This window comes from Gopherus flavomarginatus, chromosome 6 (assembly GCF_025201925.1).
Source record: "Gopherus flavomarginatus isolate rGopFla2 chromosome 6, rGopFla2.mat.asm, whole genome shotgun sequence".
Lineage (NCBI taxonomy): Eukaryota > Metazoa > Chordata > Testudines > Testudinidae > Gopherus > Gopherus flavomarginatus.
Window position 1 is genome coordinate 100,159,270 of NC_066622.1, and position 18,200 is coordinate 100,177,469.

At 43.6% G+C, this 18,200-nt stretch overlaps 1 protein-coding gene across 1 annotated transcript in view; it reads left to right on the top strand.

The window, feature by feature from the left end:
• Nucleotides 1-8,255: 8,255 nt before the first annotated feature.
• Nucleotides 8,256-18,200, top strand: part of IPMK (inositol polyphosphate multikinase) — a 77,970-nt gene continuing 68,025 nt past the window's right edge. Inside the window, exon 1 of the mRNA XM_050959550.1 lies at nt 8,256-8,642. Coding sequence (XP_050815507.1) covers nt 8,411-8,642 — 232 coding nt within the window. The 5' untranslated portion in view covers nt 8,256-8,410. The remainder of the gene's footprint in view (nt 8,643-18,200) is intronic.

Here is an 18,200-nt window from a genome sequence, read left to right on the forward strand (position 1 = left end):
GGATTTTTTTTGAAAAATGTATCACAAGGATGATAGGAGAGTAGAAGTCCTGACTCTCATCATGCGGCAGTGAGAAGGAACTGGAGATACCTATGGTTCGCTGTGCCCTTTATCGCCTTGGGCAAGACTATGCTGTGACCCAGGGAGTATGTGCAGACTGCCGAACACTACTACTTTCTAAAGCTCCAGCTCTGGCCACATGGTGCATGTGCATAACCCTCAGTGGAATACAGGTAGGGACCACACATCTTGAAGAACCTTCTGTTACAGGTAAGTAACCTCATTTTCTCCTCATGAGGAAGCACTAGTATGGTAAATAAAGCACCATTACGTGACCACTGCAATGCCTGTGTAATGCTTTCTGATGAGCAAAAAGAAGAGAAGGAAGAGGAAAAGAAAGAAACAATAGGAGAGGGGGAAAAAGTACAGAAGATTTTATACATTGTACCATTTTTAGGGGGTTGCAGGAACGATTAAGCTAAAGTGCAAGAAATTATTTCTGTTCTGTATACGTTCTATTTCATTCTGTCTCTATAGCATGTAGCATAATTTGTATAAAATATTAACTGTGGATGGCATGCGGCTCTTCCTTCAGCTTTTGAGTCTTGGTCAACTTAAAATTATATTTAGCAGCCCAGGGTCTTATCTCAGTAGTGTCATTGTAAATTTCTATAACTCCCATTAAAGTTGGTGAAATTAGTCCAGATTTACATCACTGTAGCTGAAAGCAGCATCTGACGCGTCTTTCTCATACACTGTATATGACAGACTATTGAAAAGATTGATTCATCCAGAGTATCAAGGATATCTGCGCTTCAATATAGAAAGGAAAAATATGAAAAACACTGAGGGTTATTTCTGAGATTAGCCCTTTTTAATACCTTGAATAATTAACTATACCATCTTTCTGATAAAGCGACAGAGTTCTGTGGTACCTCAGAGTCGTATTGAAGCATGAGCTTTTGTGGGTGAATACCCACTTCGTTGGATGCAAGTAGTGGAAATTTCCAGAGGCAGGTATAAATATGCAAGCAAGAATCAGGCTAGAGATAACCTTGTTCTGATGTGACGTTGGACTGTTCTTGGTCTGGTATTTTTCATTTTTGTCATGCAGACTACAGCTTTCTTTCTGCAACTCCAATGAATTATAAAAAGATAATCCCTCCTCTTCAGCCATCACAGAAAAGGAAACAGAAGTTTCATGAAAGCTGCAGAAGTGATACCATAAATGTGCAAAGTTTTAAAAACTCAGCATATTGCAAGAATCAGTACAGTAGCTGGAATGTTTTTGCACTTCAGTAAGCTGGCAAAAGAAGCTGAATATGAATAATAAATTCACTTACTACATGACTTTTTTCAAATAGTTTTCTGTATCTGGCAAATATTACCTTACATGGATAAAACTCACTAAAACACACTGTCTGTTTGCTCCTGCAAAGCTTGCAAAAAGCTCCAGTCTTTGGGCCCAATCTGACTTTCACTGCAATCACTGTTAAAACTCCTGTTGTTTTCAAAGGGAGCAGGATTATGCCCTGTGAGTCTGAATCTTGACTCTTAACAGCTGTGTAAAGTTAGTTCCCTGAAAGTTAAATGGTATTTTAAGGATTAACATATCACTTTATATGCAAAAGCACCTGTATAAAATCCTGAGTACTTTCAGCTTTGTTATACCAGGTATCAGCCTTTTCAGACAGCTGAACTTGCTATTTAGTTTTACTCTGAATTGACCCAATGAAACTGACCTTTGCAAACAGACAGCTAGAGAGCTTCTTTCACAACTTCTTGATATAGTTGGCCTAGATCACTTTAAGCAGGGGTGGCTCCAGGCACCAACATGCCAAGCGCGTACCTGGGGCGGCAAGCCACGGGGGGGCGCTCTGCTGGTTGCCGCGAGGGCGGCAGGCAGGTTGCCTTCTGCGGCATGCCTCCGGAGGGTCCGCTGGTCCTGTGGCTTCGTTAGACCTCCCACAGGCATGTTGCCAAATCCGCGGGACTGGGGACCTCCCGCAGGCAGGCCGCCGAAGGCAGCCTGCCTGTCGTGCTTGGAGTGGCAAAATACCTAGAGCCGCCCCGATTTTAAGTCAGTGGTGGGTTGCTGGTGATTATTACCTTAGGTAATTCTAAAGCAGCAGGATATGACTTTGAAAATATAGTCATACAAATGTAAACACAAAACTATTACACCTGCCACAGTGAATGCCTTTAGCACTCATTGCAAGGCAGTGGTAGAGATATGAGGCTATACTTCAGAGATACATGAGTTAAGAACTTCATTTAGAAATTCAAAGGAACATCTTGGAGTAGTTTTGTAGCTAGCTGTAATATTTCAACATGGAAGTCAAGATGAGTGGCTTAAAGTCATTATCATGTACATGTTTGAAAAAGAAATATAGAATAGTGAAAATATCTTTCATTAGGGTATCAATGTTACAAAACTTTTATTGCCATGTTTTGGAGTTTGAGACAATTTAAAAAAAAAAAGATTAAAGAATTTGAACATATATTTGTAGAAGGGTTTAATTTTGAGGCATTTGGATTCTACATTAGACAAATTATGGCTTAATTCCTTAAAATGGACTAATAAATCAGTGCTATTTGCTGACATTTGCCTTTTAGGCCTAAATCCTGCTAACACTTACACATATGCTTAACTCTACTCCCTTGAATTAGAGTGGACAACTCACAATAGTAAAGTTAAATGTGTATGTTTGTAGGATTGCCTGGGGCCTTACTCAAACACCAAAAGTGTCCAAAGAATTTGAAGAGCAGAATAATGTTCTAAAAATGTTTTCTATTGCTCTAATGTTCATGAGTTTTTAAATACAAATTTCAAAATACTGATAGCGGCTATTAAATTACTAGGGAAAAATGGGGATAGAAAATAACACTGGGGAGATCCAGGATTGGCTGTAGAGAACATCCCTTTATGAATCTGGCCAGCAAAACTCAGGTATACTGGAGATAGAAGATAAGATCCTCAAAGGTATTTAGGCAATGCATTCCCATTGATTTCAATGGAGTTAAGTGACTAAATACCTTTGAGGATCTGTGCCAGAGTTCTCAGTCTGAAAGAGAGTGTGGGGAGTGGGAAAGGAAACCTGTTATCCTTGCCACAGCTCTCTCAGACAGCATTTGGAGGAGTGTTGGAAGGTTCAGGGGGAAATCATATCCAGTGTTTCTTAGTCAGAAGGAAGGTCCTTTTTGAGACTCTATGTTGATGTGAAAGCACAACAGATAGGGAGAATATGGGATGTTATTAATTATGTAGCAACACAATGGTCCGGTGCTTTCCCACACAGAACCTCCAGATTTTCCTTCACTGAAAACCTTAAGGAAGCATGGAGTTAATGCCTCACCTTAACAAAAGATGTTTAACAATCATTTTGAGAGGGTGAGATGGATAGATACATAGTATAAAAATACAACATATCTATAATAGTCATACTAGTGTAAAGTATATATAGTGTACATCATGTTAGCTTTATATAGGTCTTTTCACAACAGTGGATCCTCATGCCTCTGCAGAATGCCATTGATTTCAATGATACGTGTCAGTTACCAGAAACAGGTCTATAGTTTACAGTCAATACCACCTTCTGCTGTGATCTACTCAGATGCCACAAGGTAGGCAGGATTGGACTAAATCACTACTTACATAGAATTATCTTGAAGAAATATTTAGGTGGTGCAGGAAATGGTACTGCAGTCAGTAGGATGCATTCTTTCATCTGAGTCTGTGCTGAACCAATGAATCAGCATTGTGGGGGCATGATGTTGGTGGAGGTGCCATATTTTTATGAGATATAAAACAAATGGCTCTTAACCACTTGTGGCCATTAAAGATGCTATGACACTTTTCATAAGAGTATATTTGCAACACCAGTGTCTTGTTCAAAATCCAACTCAGATAATATCCCTATTGCTACTCAGGTATGTACTTCTTTGCTTCCTATGCTAAATTATCATGTAATCTTAGACTTGGTGTTTATTTACGTCACTTGAAAGTGAGAACAAGCATTAACATGGCACTGTTGTTGCATTGCAATGTATTTATGTGCCAGATAAGCTAAACATTTGTGTGCCCCTTCATTCTTTGACCACCATTCCAGAGAACATGCTTCCATGCTAATGATGGGTCCTGATCAATATTGATTGAAAGCAGTGCAGACTGGCACACATTCATTTTCATCATCTGAATCAGATGCCACCAATAGAAGGTTGATTTTCTTTTTTGTTGGGTCTGGTTCTGTAGTTTCTGCATCTGAGTGTTGCTCTTTTAAGACTTCTGAAAGCATGCTCCACACCTCATCCCTCTCAGCTTTTAAAGGCACTTAAGCCTTCTTGTCCAGTGCTGTAGCTATCTTTAGAAATCTCACATTGATGGTACCTTCTTTGTATTTTGTCAAATCTGCAGTGAAAGTGTTCTTAAATTGAACAACATGTGGTGGGTCATCACCTGAGACTGCTGTAACACGAAATATATGGCAGAATGCAGGTAAAACTACAGAGCAGGAAATAATTCTTCCCCCAGGAGTTCAGTCACAGTTTTAATTAATGCATTATTTTCTTAAACAAGCATCATCAGCATGGAAGCATGTCCTCTGGAATGGTGTCTGAAGTATGAAGGGGCATATGAATGTTTAGCCCAATGGTTCTCAAACTTTTTTCTTTGTGGACTACTTGAAAATTGCTGAGGGTCTTGGCGGACCACTTAATGATCTTTCCAAATGTTTGTACTGTTAGCTAACTACTGTAAAGTGCTTTGAATAAAAGTGCTATATAAAAAACAATAACTTTTTTTGCTCTACAAATAAAAACACACAACTCAAATTTTCATATCAGTAGTCTTACTTTTCTAATGTGATGGATGTGACCCCTCTCCCCTGCTGCAGCATCCCGAGCTGAGGCTGGGAAGGAGTAGGGTGGGTATGTCTCCCCGGCAGCTGCAGCTCTGGAGCTGGGGAAAGTTGCCTCTTTCTCTGGCTGCTGCAGCCCTGCACATCCCAAATTACCCCCTCCCTCTCTTCTCACCCCACTGTTCCCTCCCACCTACCCCCTACTCTCTCCAAGGCCACCACCTTACCTTACATGAGCATCTTTTCCAGGGTCCAGGCACCTAATTAGTGGAGCCATGCCTGCACAGCTCCACTAATTAGGTGAGTGGCCCTTCATTCTCTTGTGTGCAGCCACCCAGGTGCACACCTTAGAGAGAACTATCCACAGACCACCTGAATGGAGCTCGTGGACCACTAGTGTCCACGGACCACAGTTGAAGAATCTCTGGTTTAGCCTATCTGGCATGTAAATATCTTGCAATGCTGGCTACAAAAGCGCTCTGCAAACACCTGTTCTCATTTTCAGGTGACAATGTAAATAAGAAGTGGGCAGCATTATCTCTTGTAAATGTAAATAAACCTGTTTGTCTTAGCTATTGGCTGAACAAGAAGTAGGAATGAGTGGACCTATAGGCTCTACAGTTTTACATTGTTTTGTTTTTGAGTGGTTATGTAACAACAACAAAAATATCTACATTTGTAAGCTGCAATTCCATGATAAAGAGATTGCACTACAGTACTTGCATGAGGTGAATTGAAAAATACTATGTATTTTGTTTCTTTTTTACAGTGCAAATATTTGTAATCAAAATAATAATCTAAAGTGTGAACTGTACACTTTGTATTGTTATTGAAATCAATATATTTGAAAATATAGAAAATATCCAAAAATATTTATAGTATGGTATTCTAGTATTTTTTAACAGTGCAATTATTTTTTAAATCAGGTTAATTAGTTTTGAGTTAATTGCTTGAGTTAACTGCGATTAATTGACAGCCTTAGATCCTAGTCTTAAAATTCCTTTTCAGCATCACTCTGGAAAAAATCTAGATGGCTTTATTGTGCTTGAAGGAAGGGAGCAGCTAACTTTTCACAACTATCCTGCTGCCCAAAATCTTGAAGTTGAGAAAGGAGATTGACTGACTGGATGCACAGTGGGAAGGGATGAACCTTTTCAGGGGAGATGAGCAGTCTTTTCAGTCTAGGATTGGTCCTGCTGAACTTTTATTGCTATACTCTCTATACTAACCAACTAGGGATCTAAAAAGAAAAAAAAGGACCTTAATCAAGGTTCAAACTGAGCTGCTACATCCCATTGCTTTTCACTGGAATAAGGTATTGTCACTATGCCCTAGTAGGTATTGTATCCCTTGCAATAACTCCCTGTCTCTTGCACTGTTCGAATTCCCCTGGGCAGTGGGCTTCCTGCCTTTTCTACTCTCTTACTGTCTGTTCTGGGAACAGTCCTATTCAATATATTCATAAATGAGCTAGAAAAAGGGGTAAACAGTGAACTGGTAAAATTTGCAGATGCTACAAAACTACTAAAGATAGTTAAGAGCCAGACAGACCATGAAGAGCTACAGAAGGATCTCTCAAAATGGGCTAACAAAAAGGCAGATGAAATTTAATGTTGAATTAGAAAGCATAATCCCAACTATACATATAAAATGATGGGGTCTAAATTAGCTGTTACCACTTAAGAAAGAGATCTTGGAGTTATTGTGGATAGTTCTCTGAAAACATCTGCCCAATTTTGGGGGGAGGGATAGCTCAGCAGTCTGAGCACTGGCCTGCTAAACCTAGGGTTGAGAGTTCAATCCTTGAGGGGGCCATTTGGGGATTGGTCCTGCTTTGAGCAGGGGGTTGGACTAGATGATCTCCTGAGGTCCCTTCCAACCATAATAATCTATGATATGCATCAGCAGTCAAAAAAGCAAACAGAATGCTGGGAATAATTAAGAAAGGGAAAGATAAGACAGAGAATATCATGTTGTCTCTATATAAATCCTTAGTATGCCCACATATTGAGTACTGCATGCAGATGTGGTTGCTCCAGCTCAAAAACAATATATTGGAATTAGAAAAGGGCAACAAAAATGATTAGGGGTATGGAATGGAGAGATTAATAAGACTGGGACTTTTCAGCTTGGAAAAGAGACAAATAAGGGGAGATATGATTGAGGTCTATAAAATGGGTGTAGATAAGAACATGTTGTTTATTGCTTCTCATAACACAAGAAGTAGGGATCACCAAATGAAATTAATAAGCAGCAGATTTAAAACAAAGTATTTCTTCACACAACATATAGTCAGTCTGTGGAACTCTTTGCCAGAGACTATTGTGAAGGTCAAGACCATAATAGCGTCCAAAAAGAACTAGATAAATGCATGGAGGATAGGTCCATCAATGGCTATTAGCCAGGATGAGTAGGGATGGTGTCCCTAGCCTCTGTTTGCCAAAAGCTGGGAATGAGCAATGGGATGGAGCTCTTGATGATTACCTGTTCTGTTCATGCCCTCTGGGGCACCGGACATTGGCCACTGTCAGAAGACAGGCTACTGGGCTAGATCAGGACCGGTGCTAGTATTTTTAGCGCCCTAGCGCACAGCCATTTCTTCACCCCGCGTGCTGGTCCCGTGGCTCCAGTGGACCTGCCGCAGTCATGCCTGCGGAGGGTCCGCTGGTCCGCGGTTCTGGTGGAGCTGCCGCAGGCATGTCTGCGGGAGGTCCATCGGAGCCGGGGAGGGCAGCAGACTGTCTGCAGGAATGCTTGTAGCAGCTCCACTGGAACCAGGGGACCCCGCCGCAGGCACGACCGCGGCAGGTTCACCGGAGCCACCTGCCGCTCCTCTCCCCCCCAATAATCCTGGTGCCCTAGGCGATTGCCTATGCCGCCTACATGGAAGCACCAGCCTTGGGCTAGATGGACCTTTGGCCTGACCCAGTAGGGCCGTTCTTATGCTTAACTTTGGGAGCACAAGCCCCTCCGTCATAAAGCTCAGCTCAGACGTGTTTCCAGGATGCCACCCCTGCAGCCTTCGCCTTGGCGCCGGGGGAGAGTTTCTCTGCAATCCGGAAAGCTCGAACGGCTTTTGCAGAAGGTGGGTGCTGGGTAGCACCTGGCTTAGAGCGAGCAACTCCACTGCAGGACCTGGGTCCGTCCAGCCTATGAGCCGCAAGGGAGCTGGCTCCTCCCAGGAGAAGGAGCCGGCAGAAAATGCCTCTCTTGGAGAAGGGCTGCAGGAGGCTGCCACGCGTGGATCCAGTACAGCCTGCGGACAGGCAGCGCCAAACAACGCCAGGCTCCGCCGCCGCTCCCTGCCCCGGAGCTTGCACGCAGGGGGCCGGGCCAGCCCCGAGCGGGGGCGCTGGAGGAGGAGGAGCCGGGCCGGAGCGGGGAAGTATCGCGGTGCTGCCGCCGCCAGTCGCTCTCCGAGCGCGGAGGGAGGGAGCTGGGCTCCTGAGCGGGGCGATGGGGTCGCGGGCCCGCCCCACTCCTGCCTGGGCAGCCGGTAGCTGCTGAAGCCCGCAGGGCGCACACCCGGTGCCCGCGCTCTCCCCCCCCGGGACATGGCAACGGAGCCCCCGCGCCGAGCGCCGCCTCCACCTCCGCCTGCGGGGCGCCCGGAGAGCGGGCAGCGCCGCGCTGGGGACGGGAAGGAGGCCGAGCCGCTGCGGGGCTCCGCGCTCGAAGCGTCCAGCCCCTCAGTCGCGGTAGGCGGGGGCAGGCAGGGGCTGCTGAACGGCTGCGTCCCGCTCTCCCACCAAGTGGCCGGGCACATGTACGGCAAGGATAAAGGGGGTGAGTGCGGCCGAGGGCAGCGAGCAGGGCGTGGAGCCCGCCCCTGCCTAGTCGGGGAGCTGCCCCTGGGGTGAGGGGGACACACCGGGCCCTAGCTGGCTTCCTTCTCCTGGGAAGGGTGGGGGGTCTGGTTTCCTCTCCTGCGCCATCCCTTGGTGTGATTTGAACCTGGGTCCGGTGCCCGTTACGTTTAATTCTCCTTTTAATTTCCTTTAGGAGTGGATGTGCTGTTCTTTGCTTTGCTATGATCTGAGCCTCTCCTGTGTGGTGTCTCTGTGTTCCCCTTTTGCCTGCTGGGATGTGTGAACCCTATGTGGGGTATAGATCTGTTTCTTAGTCATATATAGGGCTTCCTACTAAGGAAGAAGTTGTGTGAAAGGGGTGAAACCTGCATTACCACCCAAGGGGCCGACAAATGTCAGTTTCTCAGTAGAGATTGTTTTTAACTAGAGGCTGTGCAAAATTACAGGAGCGATTGCATTGGGATTCTCTAGAGCGAAGGGCTTGAGTGCTGGAGATTGTTTCACTGGGACGGCTGAGTAAGAGTTATAAGGAAAACATCAGAGTGAGGTGTAGTTGAATGTAATGATGGTATTCATTATGAACGACTGAAGAGAGGTGTTGTTACCATGCAAAAAGTTTCTTTGTCGTTTGGAAAAATCTGTTTGGGAGGGGGAGGAGGAGAAGCACCCATACTCTGAGTAAAAGAGGAAATTGTCAAATCTCAGCAACCAAGGTTTTAATCACATCCATGACTCTACTTTAAACAAGTGTCTTTAAACAAGTCACCCTTTTGGTGATATATTGGGAAAAGTTCTGGGTTAGGCAATACAACTGAGATAATATTAACAGACCCAGCTCAGTAGGTACAAAAGGGTCTGTGGGAAATGTCAGTTGTATTTCCATTTATATAATCATGTACAAGTGACTGCAGAACCTTCCAGATATTAATTCTTTTAGCTGTTCACTGAGAGGAAATGCCCATTTTCTTTCCTTTTTTTTTCTTTGGGCTGGATGTGCATTTTAATGGATCCCTAATGTTCTGATATCCTCTTTTTAATTGTCCTTCTCCTTCTGGTTTCTGAGATACTTTTGGTGAATACTTTCCTCCCACAGTATGTGTAGTACTACAGCACTGAAGTTTTAGGTTGCTGGTTAGAAAAAGATATTAACTGATTTTTTTGGTTCAACTAACTGTCTCATAAACTAGATATTAATCTGTTCAGGGAAATTGCTCGTTCAACTGAAGATGTTTTGACTGTCCACTTAAAAGTAGGTTTCATTTAAATAAAATCTGTTTCTCTGCACTGAGCCTCTCTGTAATACAGTTAAATACCTTGTCCGTCATAGAAAGGTGTATTTTTGCAGGGTCCCTCCCCCAAAATATGCAAGCATATAAAAACAGTAGCTACTAGAGAGAAATTTGATAACTATAAAAAGGTTTTTTTCCTCATATTTACATATAGAAGCAGCCTACAAATTTATGTTTGATAAATTAACAGACATCTGGACCACAGATCTTACCCATTAGACACACTAATACAGACAGTCCATGTCTAATAACTTAACCACAGTCTTTCTAAATAACAACATTGCATAAGCAACTGCAATATTATGTGATATGGTTCTTCTCCAGTTTAAAATACTCATAATTTCTTTTTGTCCTCTGAATACCTGTCCTTCCTCTTTCAGAGGAAACAGTTCCCCAAAAAGACACTTAGCTCAAGTTCACAAAAGTATTGAGGAACCTAGCTTTTATTAGTATCAAGTATTAATAATGTCGTCCTTGTAAAGAACACAGAGAATATTTTATAACTATTTTCTGATGTGTATGTTTGAAGAGAAAATTAGGGGCATGGCCTTTTTTTATTGAACACTTTCTGTATGATAGATGGGAGTGGTTGTGCTCACTACCAGATAAGACTTGCCAAAGTTATGGACAAACTGTAATGGCATTATGACTCTAAATATGAAATTAAATTTATATATTAATTTTGCAGCTTCTCAGCATAAGTCTTTCTTTTCCATGGCTGCAGTGAGCATTATATTGACTTTGTGAGTCTGTCTGAAATTGTCCCTACTAAAAATGTTTTGTATGGTAAGAAAAAGTATGTTCCACGATCCAGCACATATGATTGTTTTCCGTAACATCTGGCAATAAAAACATCTGGCATTTCTGTTTGAGTGTAAGGGTGTGAGTGATTGCTTGATATCAGAGGGAACATATTAGTGATCTACCAGTCAGGATGAAAATGTAGTCCTCAAGCTCCTTGTTGGAGTCCAGGGAGATTGTAGTTTGAAGAATGTTTGTAGATATGTTTGTCTTCCTTATTCATGGCAGTTTGATCGGACTAATCTGTTGACAAGTTTGAAAGTGGGAAAAGAATTTGTCACCCTATTTCCAGCAGTGATAGTGGGCCATGTTCTTGGCCCATCTTTGTAAAGTACTTCGAGATTCTTTCAATGGATCATGTCTTTGTTTTTCTACTTAAGAAATAAGCAAAAGGGGTGTCTTCAAAATAAATGTTCAGACTATTTATGTGAAAAATTGGTTTAGTTATAATCCCATCAAGAGTCTGTATTGGATGTAAAGTGAGAATATTTGTGCAGTAACCAAATAAAGTAACTTTCTTGTTTTGGTCATCCGAGAAAGCATAAAGGTGCACACACAGAGAGAAAGTTCCGTTGTGTTTTCTGTTGGTGAAAGTCAGCTTTTTGACTGCCAACTTGCTTTACTAATTGTTTATAAATGCATTGAGCTGTAGATCTTTATTGTGCATGAAACTAAACTAAACCAAACCAAAACCACTATGACGTTTCCCTCTGGTGTTATGTGGACCGGTGAGCTGCTAGGTCACTCCAATCCTTGACTTGGGGAGCCAACCTTACCCTGCTCTGCTGTGAGAACCCCCACTCCTGGGCTATTCACGCACAGCCTCTGGCATGTAAGCTGCTCCTTGGATTGTGCAAGCGAAGGACACTAGCCAATATTTCCGGTCCCAGACACAACCCTAAGAACCTCTGCCTTGCAGTATCCAGTTATGCCCGCTGGACACTGCACGCTTATATGAGTTTGTCAATTTAACAAAGAAATTGATATGTGCCAGGCTTGTTATCCCAAGGGGAGTCTCAGACATGCTTTAAACCAAATGCACTGCTTCAGGTATAATAAAAAAAACATATTTATTAACTACAGAAATAAATTTTAAGTGATTGTAAGTCAAAGCATAACAAGTCAGATTTGGTCACATGAAATAAAAGCAAAACGCATTCTAAGCTGATCTTAACACTTTCAGTGCCCTTACAAACGTAGATGCTTCTCACCACAGGTTGTCTGATTGCTCTTCAGCCAGGCTCTCCCCTTTGATCAGTGCTTCAGTCGCTTGGTGTAGTGTCTGTAGATGTAGGTGGAAGAGAGCGGAAAAGCATGGCAAAGTCTCTCTGTTTTATCATGTTCTTTCTTCCCACTTGGCTCCCCCCACCACCCCCTTGCAGTCAGGTGAGCATTACCTCATCGCCGCCCCAAACTGACCAAAGGAAGGGGGGTGACTCACTTGAGAGTCCAACAGATCGTTTGTTGTTGCCTAGGCCAGTGTCCTTTGTTCCTGTGAGGCTGGGCTGGGTTTGTCCTATATGTGCTCTGATGAAGTGTGAACTGCCCCTTTGCTTCTGGAGAGTTTTTGCCTGGGTTTGCTTTGAGCTCTGAGGACAAATTTTCAGCCTCATAACAGTATACATGAAATTACAACCTGTGACATTACTATAACATTACCATAAGAACAATGCTCAGTACATCATGAGCCTTCCAAAGACACCCTACATGACAAACTTTGCATTAGATATCACACAATCCTATAAGGATGAACATGGGGGTGCTGGGTGTTTCTCCCGAGGTACAGAATGTCCCGCCCACATACTCCCAAACTACATTAATATGATTCTCAATGAGTATTGTTGGTTTTAGTTTTAGGTAGGTGGGAAGAAAGAATCTTGTCCTTGTGAAAAGTGCAAGGTCTGGAAACTACCTAGATCTCGCTTTACCATTTGTTAGTAGGTTTTAACACTTGGAGTGTTCTGTGTAGTTAAGAACCATTATACTAAATTCTTCAACTAATAAACTTTATCGTAAGCCAAAGTGTCACGTATCATCTGTTTAAAAAAAAAAAAACAAAACCCCAAAGCAAACCAGCCAAACACTTGTATAACAGTTTGTCCTCAAAGTTCAATATTCATCACACTTCATTTTGTTAATTCAGTATTGCATGGGTTTTATTTTGAGAAGTATTGGCCTGGCCTTATGTGTTGTCTGACCTTGATGATACAATGGCATAATGTGAGCTTTAGGTTAACTGAAGTTCTGTATGTGGCCTTTAACACTGAGATAGTTAATAATTCGCACATTTGTCTGTAGAGTACCATGTGCACTTGAGGGTGTGCTTTCCACCATGTCTACACACAAAAAAAGGCTGTTTCTCAACGATTTTATGTTGGTCCTAGTGAGTTATGAGGCCCGTATTCACTTTGTGTCTGAGAGTTCATAATTGTGGAATGTGTTCAAAACCCAGTCTTAGCAAACAGCTTGATTTCAGTCTTAAATTTATACTACTTAAAAAAAGCCTGTTACTAATGATGCAGCCAACGTATAGACTGTGAACTAATTTTTGACTGAATGTCCTTGTAGCCGTATCTTTAGAGAGAGGGGAACATAATTCATATGCCCATATCTAAATAAAGGACAAAAATTAAGGACTCTAGAAAACTATATTCAGCTCTTAGCACACATTTTAAACTATTGTTAATTGCCTGCCAAGACTTCTTTACTTACTTAAAAAATCAGCCACTACCTGATACATTGCATAGGCCACATAAGTAACTCCATTCCCTATATAGTTGCTTGTATAAATAGAAATGACAGAAAAATATAAAACCAGGCTTATTTTAAAAAAAAAGCAACCATTTCCAAGACTGTCCAGAGAAACGCAATCAAATACAACTCTTCCCAGAAAATCACCAATTTTAGTAGCCATAAGAATTCTACCATCCCCTGAGATGTCGGGGCCACCCAGCTTTGTTTGTTTACTATGTCTCATAAACTTTGAAAGGCTAAACGTCAGAGTCTGGACTTATTCTAGGTACACTTTTTTTTAAACCAACAGCATATTGGTACATCTAATAACTGCCACTCTATATTTTCTCATGTTTTGTATAGAAGAATTTAGCTGAAAAGTTAGGAATGAATAAATCCTAGAAAGAAGCTTGTCACCCCAAAGTGGAATTTTTCTTTTTGATCAGAATGAAAGTCTTCAGTTTCTGTTCTCTGTTAACAAAAATTTAGTAGTGGAGGGGTAGAAATCTCTTTAAAGGCAAAACGTTGTCCTGCCCTGACATTGTGATGAGGACAGTTTAATGCTGGCGGTGTAAGCTCTTGGTGAGCTGCAGTCACTTTGAATCTCTCCCTTTTTTTTCCCATCTTCTGCCCAACCCATATCTCTTGATTGTGTGCCAAAACAATTAATTTAAATAAATGTAAGATGACTGAGCTGAGAGATTCAGTTAATTTCTTACACTGTTACTTTGCAACATTGCTGTCAGCTAAGCCATAAGGCTGGTCTTAGCAAAATAACACACATGCAGGAAAAAGTGACACAGCCTTTTAAAACCTACATTGCCTATTAAATTTTGTTGTTATGGGCATTTGTTGGATCTTGTTATAGTCAAGTTAAATAGCATGGAAACTTTTTCAAGCATAACCCCTATCCTCCATTTGTTATGTGTTCATAACTTCCTGAAACCTGAATGTACTCTCCACTAAAGAAAACGGAATTATTTTTGTCTGGCTTAACTCTTAGCAGGAATTGACTGGTTTTGAAAAATAACATACCAGTCGGCCTATAAAAAGGAGAGTAGCTTTGTTCTTGTTTATATGTTGTTCTATTCTATATAGGTTTTTACACCATGCTGTTCACCATTGTATCTGAGTGTGGTGTTCTTTCTCTCGTCCTCTGCTCAGAGGGAGAAGTGAGTCGATGTTATGTTTTGCTAGCTGTTTTATTAAATATACCTCTTGCTATGTTCATGTTAGAGAAGCGAGGTCAAAGAAATGCACCTTGACCTTAGAATGGAAAAAGGTGAAGTTTGTGGTAGTTCTTAGTTCCTGAGGGAGTTCAGGCCGCAGTCTTGGTCCACCACTCGAGAAGGTAGTCTCTTGCACTGATGAGACTTACTCTTGTTGGTCAAGAGTTCCATTGTGCCAAAGAAATGAATGCTCCTCGTAGAAGCAATGTTATCTAATGGACAAGTAGGTTTCTGACCAGGCCACAGCTGAACGGACCAAGCATGAGTCTTAGGGCTTGTCTACATCAGAAAGTTGCAGCGCTGGTGAGGGAGTTACAGCGCTGCAACTTAGGAGGTGTACACATCTGCAGGGCACCACCAGCGCTGCAACTCCCTGTTTGCAGCGCTGGCCGTACTCCCGTTTTGTCTCGGGTGTAGAGGATCCAGCGCTGGTGATCCAGCGCTGGTAATCAAGTATAGACACTTACCAGCGCTTTTCTTGACCTCCGTGGAATAAGCAGGTATCCCAGCATACCTGAGGAAGCCTCTGGTAATCAAGCTGGTCTCCTTCCCCAGCTTGCTCTCGCGTTCCCCGAACCCCGAGCAAGCAGGTCTCCTTCCCTGAGGTTTGCTGGGTGGTTCCGGGAACGCGAGAGCAAACCGCGGCGAAGCTGGTCTCCTTTCCCGGTTTTCTCTCTCGTTCCCCGAACCCCCGAACAAGCAGGTTTCCTTCCCTGCGGTTTGCAGGGTGGTTCGGGGAACGCGAGAGCAAACCGCGGCGAAGCTGGTCTCCTTTCCCGGTTTGCTCTCTCGTTCCCCGAACAAGCAGGTCTCCTTCCCTGAGGTTTGCTGGGTGGTTCCGGGAACGCGAGAGCAAACCGCGGCGAAGCTGGTCTCCTTTCCCGGTTTGCTCTCTCGTTCCCCGAACCCCCGAACAAGCAGGTTTCCTTCCCTGCGGTTTGCAGGGTGGTTCGGGGAACGCGAGAGCAAACCGCGGCGAAGCTGGTCTCCTTTCCCGGTTTGCTCTCATCGTTCCCCGAACCCCCGAACAAGCAGGTCTCCTTCCCTGCGGTTTGCAGGGTGGTTCGGGGAACGCGAGAGCAAACCGGGAAAGGAGACCAGCTTCACCGCGGTTTGCTCTCGCATTCCCCAAACAAGCAGGTCTCCTTCCCTGCGGTTTGCAGGGTGGTTCGGGGAACGCGAGAGCAAACCGCGGCGAAGCTGGTCTCCTTTCCCGGTTTGCTCTCGCGTTCCCCCAACCCCCCTTGAAGCCGCCCAACAGCGCTGCAGTGTGGCCACATCTAACACCACTTGCAGCGCTGGTTGCTGTAAGTGTGGCCACTCTGCAGCGCTGGCCCTATACAGCTGTACTAATACAGCTGTAACAACCAGCGCTGCAAAATTTTAGATGTAGACATGGCCTTTAACAACACACAATGCACTGAGAGTCCAGCAAAAACTCAAAGATATGGGCAGCTTTCTTAGACTGATCTGCTGCCTGTGACACCATATGGGTGAAGTCTTCTGAAAGCCAGCAAAATTATCCCATGCAATACAATGATAAAATTCTTCCGAGAAGTTCTGTCCAATCGCAGGTTTTTCATTTTCCTTGGTGACTAGGTCAGCAGGGTATGCTCTCTGGACAATTGCCTATCACAGGGTTCAGTCCTAGGACCGATCTTGTTTAATATGTATACCAGTGACCTTCCCCAAACATCATAATGGAAATCTGTCTTTGCTCTGACTACACAAGCACAGGATTTACTTGCTGTAGAACAAGTCCTAACCAAGGACCTTAAAAGCACGGAAGAATATTTCATATATTGGCAGCTGAAACCAAAACCCATTAAGAGTGTTGTGTCAGCGTTTCATCTAAACAGTCAAGAGGCTAGGATGAAATTGCATGTGGACTTCTGTGGCCAGCAGATAAGACATGACCCCACCCTGAATTATCTTGGAGTGACATTTGACTGAATTATCACATACCACCAGTACCTGAAAAATACTCATGACAAAGTAAAGCTGCATGTAAATCTAATTTAGAAACTCAGGAATGATCGGGGAAGTGGATGCAAAAACTCTGTGGGCCTCTTCACTAGCCCTTGTCTGCTCTACTGCAGAATACTGCTCGTCTGTCTGGATTGATTGCTCTCACACATCACTTGTTAACGCTCAACATCACTATGGACACAGTATAAACAATTCCATAACCATGGCTTCCTGTACAGGTACATGTGACAAATTTGCGTTGGGTTCACAACATGAGAATCCTTCTGGAGTCCCATCATGTTTGAGGGAGCAAGGATCTTCCAATATATGAAGACTTAAAAAACATACTGAGATTTCCAATTCAATCCCAATTTCAATTCAAGCCACTGGATTCCCCAGTTGGATCCTAGATGAGATGTTTGTTCGGGAGACTGGTGTCCTTCCACCTTGTTCGTCATTAATATTTGACAGCAAAATGCTGAGTCTTCAAGCTCTTGCACTCCAACTTTTGGCTTGAAGTGAGGAGTCTAGTGGTGGAGATGGAATTTCCCATCACTTTTGTTTGGGTATATCCCTCCAGGCATTACTCAAACCATTAAACAATCAGGGCCGGCTCTGGCTTTTTTGCCACCCCAAGCAAAAAAAACCAAAACCAAACTGTGGGGCAGCTGGAGCTCCGAAGCAGCCGCCAAAAAAAAAAAAAAAGACAAACCTGCGGGGCGACCAGAGTGGCAGAGCGAAAAAAACACTGTGCAGGAGTGCGAGTGCAGGGAGACTCCCGGCACTGCAAATGTGCCCTGGGCAGTGTGGGGAGGGAGAGGGAGCGGGGAGGTGGAGAGAAGAATGGAGGGGGCTAGGCCTGCCGCGCCGCTTGCTGGGAGGGCTTGCTACAGGCCTGGCACCAGCTGGGGCAGATGGAGGGCACAGCCCGCTCCCAGCAGGGCACTCCTCTCCTCCGCGCCGCCGCCCCCTACAGGGCAGCCAGAACGGTGAACCAAAAAGAAAAAAACCTGCGGGGTGGCCGAAGCGGGGAAAAAAATAAAAGGATTTGAGGGAATGCTGCCCCTTAGAATCTGCCACCCCAAGCACGAGTTTGCTCGGCTGGTGCCTGGAGCCAGCCCTGTAAACACTATTACCTCACCCACCTTGTCTCTCAAACCAGTATACTGCATTAACACTGGATTTCTGCCTCCAATCTCAGATGAGACCACAGTATCTCATGATCAACAGGGTCAAATGCTGCACAGAGGTCAGGAGGATAAGAGTGGATGTCTGTATTCTATCCATTGACAGCTGGAGAACATCCATCAGTGTCACTAAAACAGTTTTAGGCCAAGTCTACACTACAGACCTATACTGGTGTATAAATATTCCTCAGTGTTATGAAAATTAACCATCCCAGAGTAACATAGTTTTACGACCTAGTCCCACCGTGAAGATAATGCTATGTCGATGAGGGAGCTGCTTTTTCCTCTTGAGGTAGATTAACTATGCCGATGGGAGAAGTCCATAGTT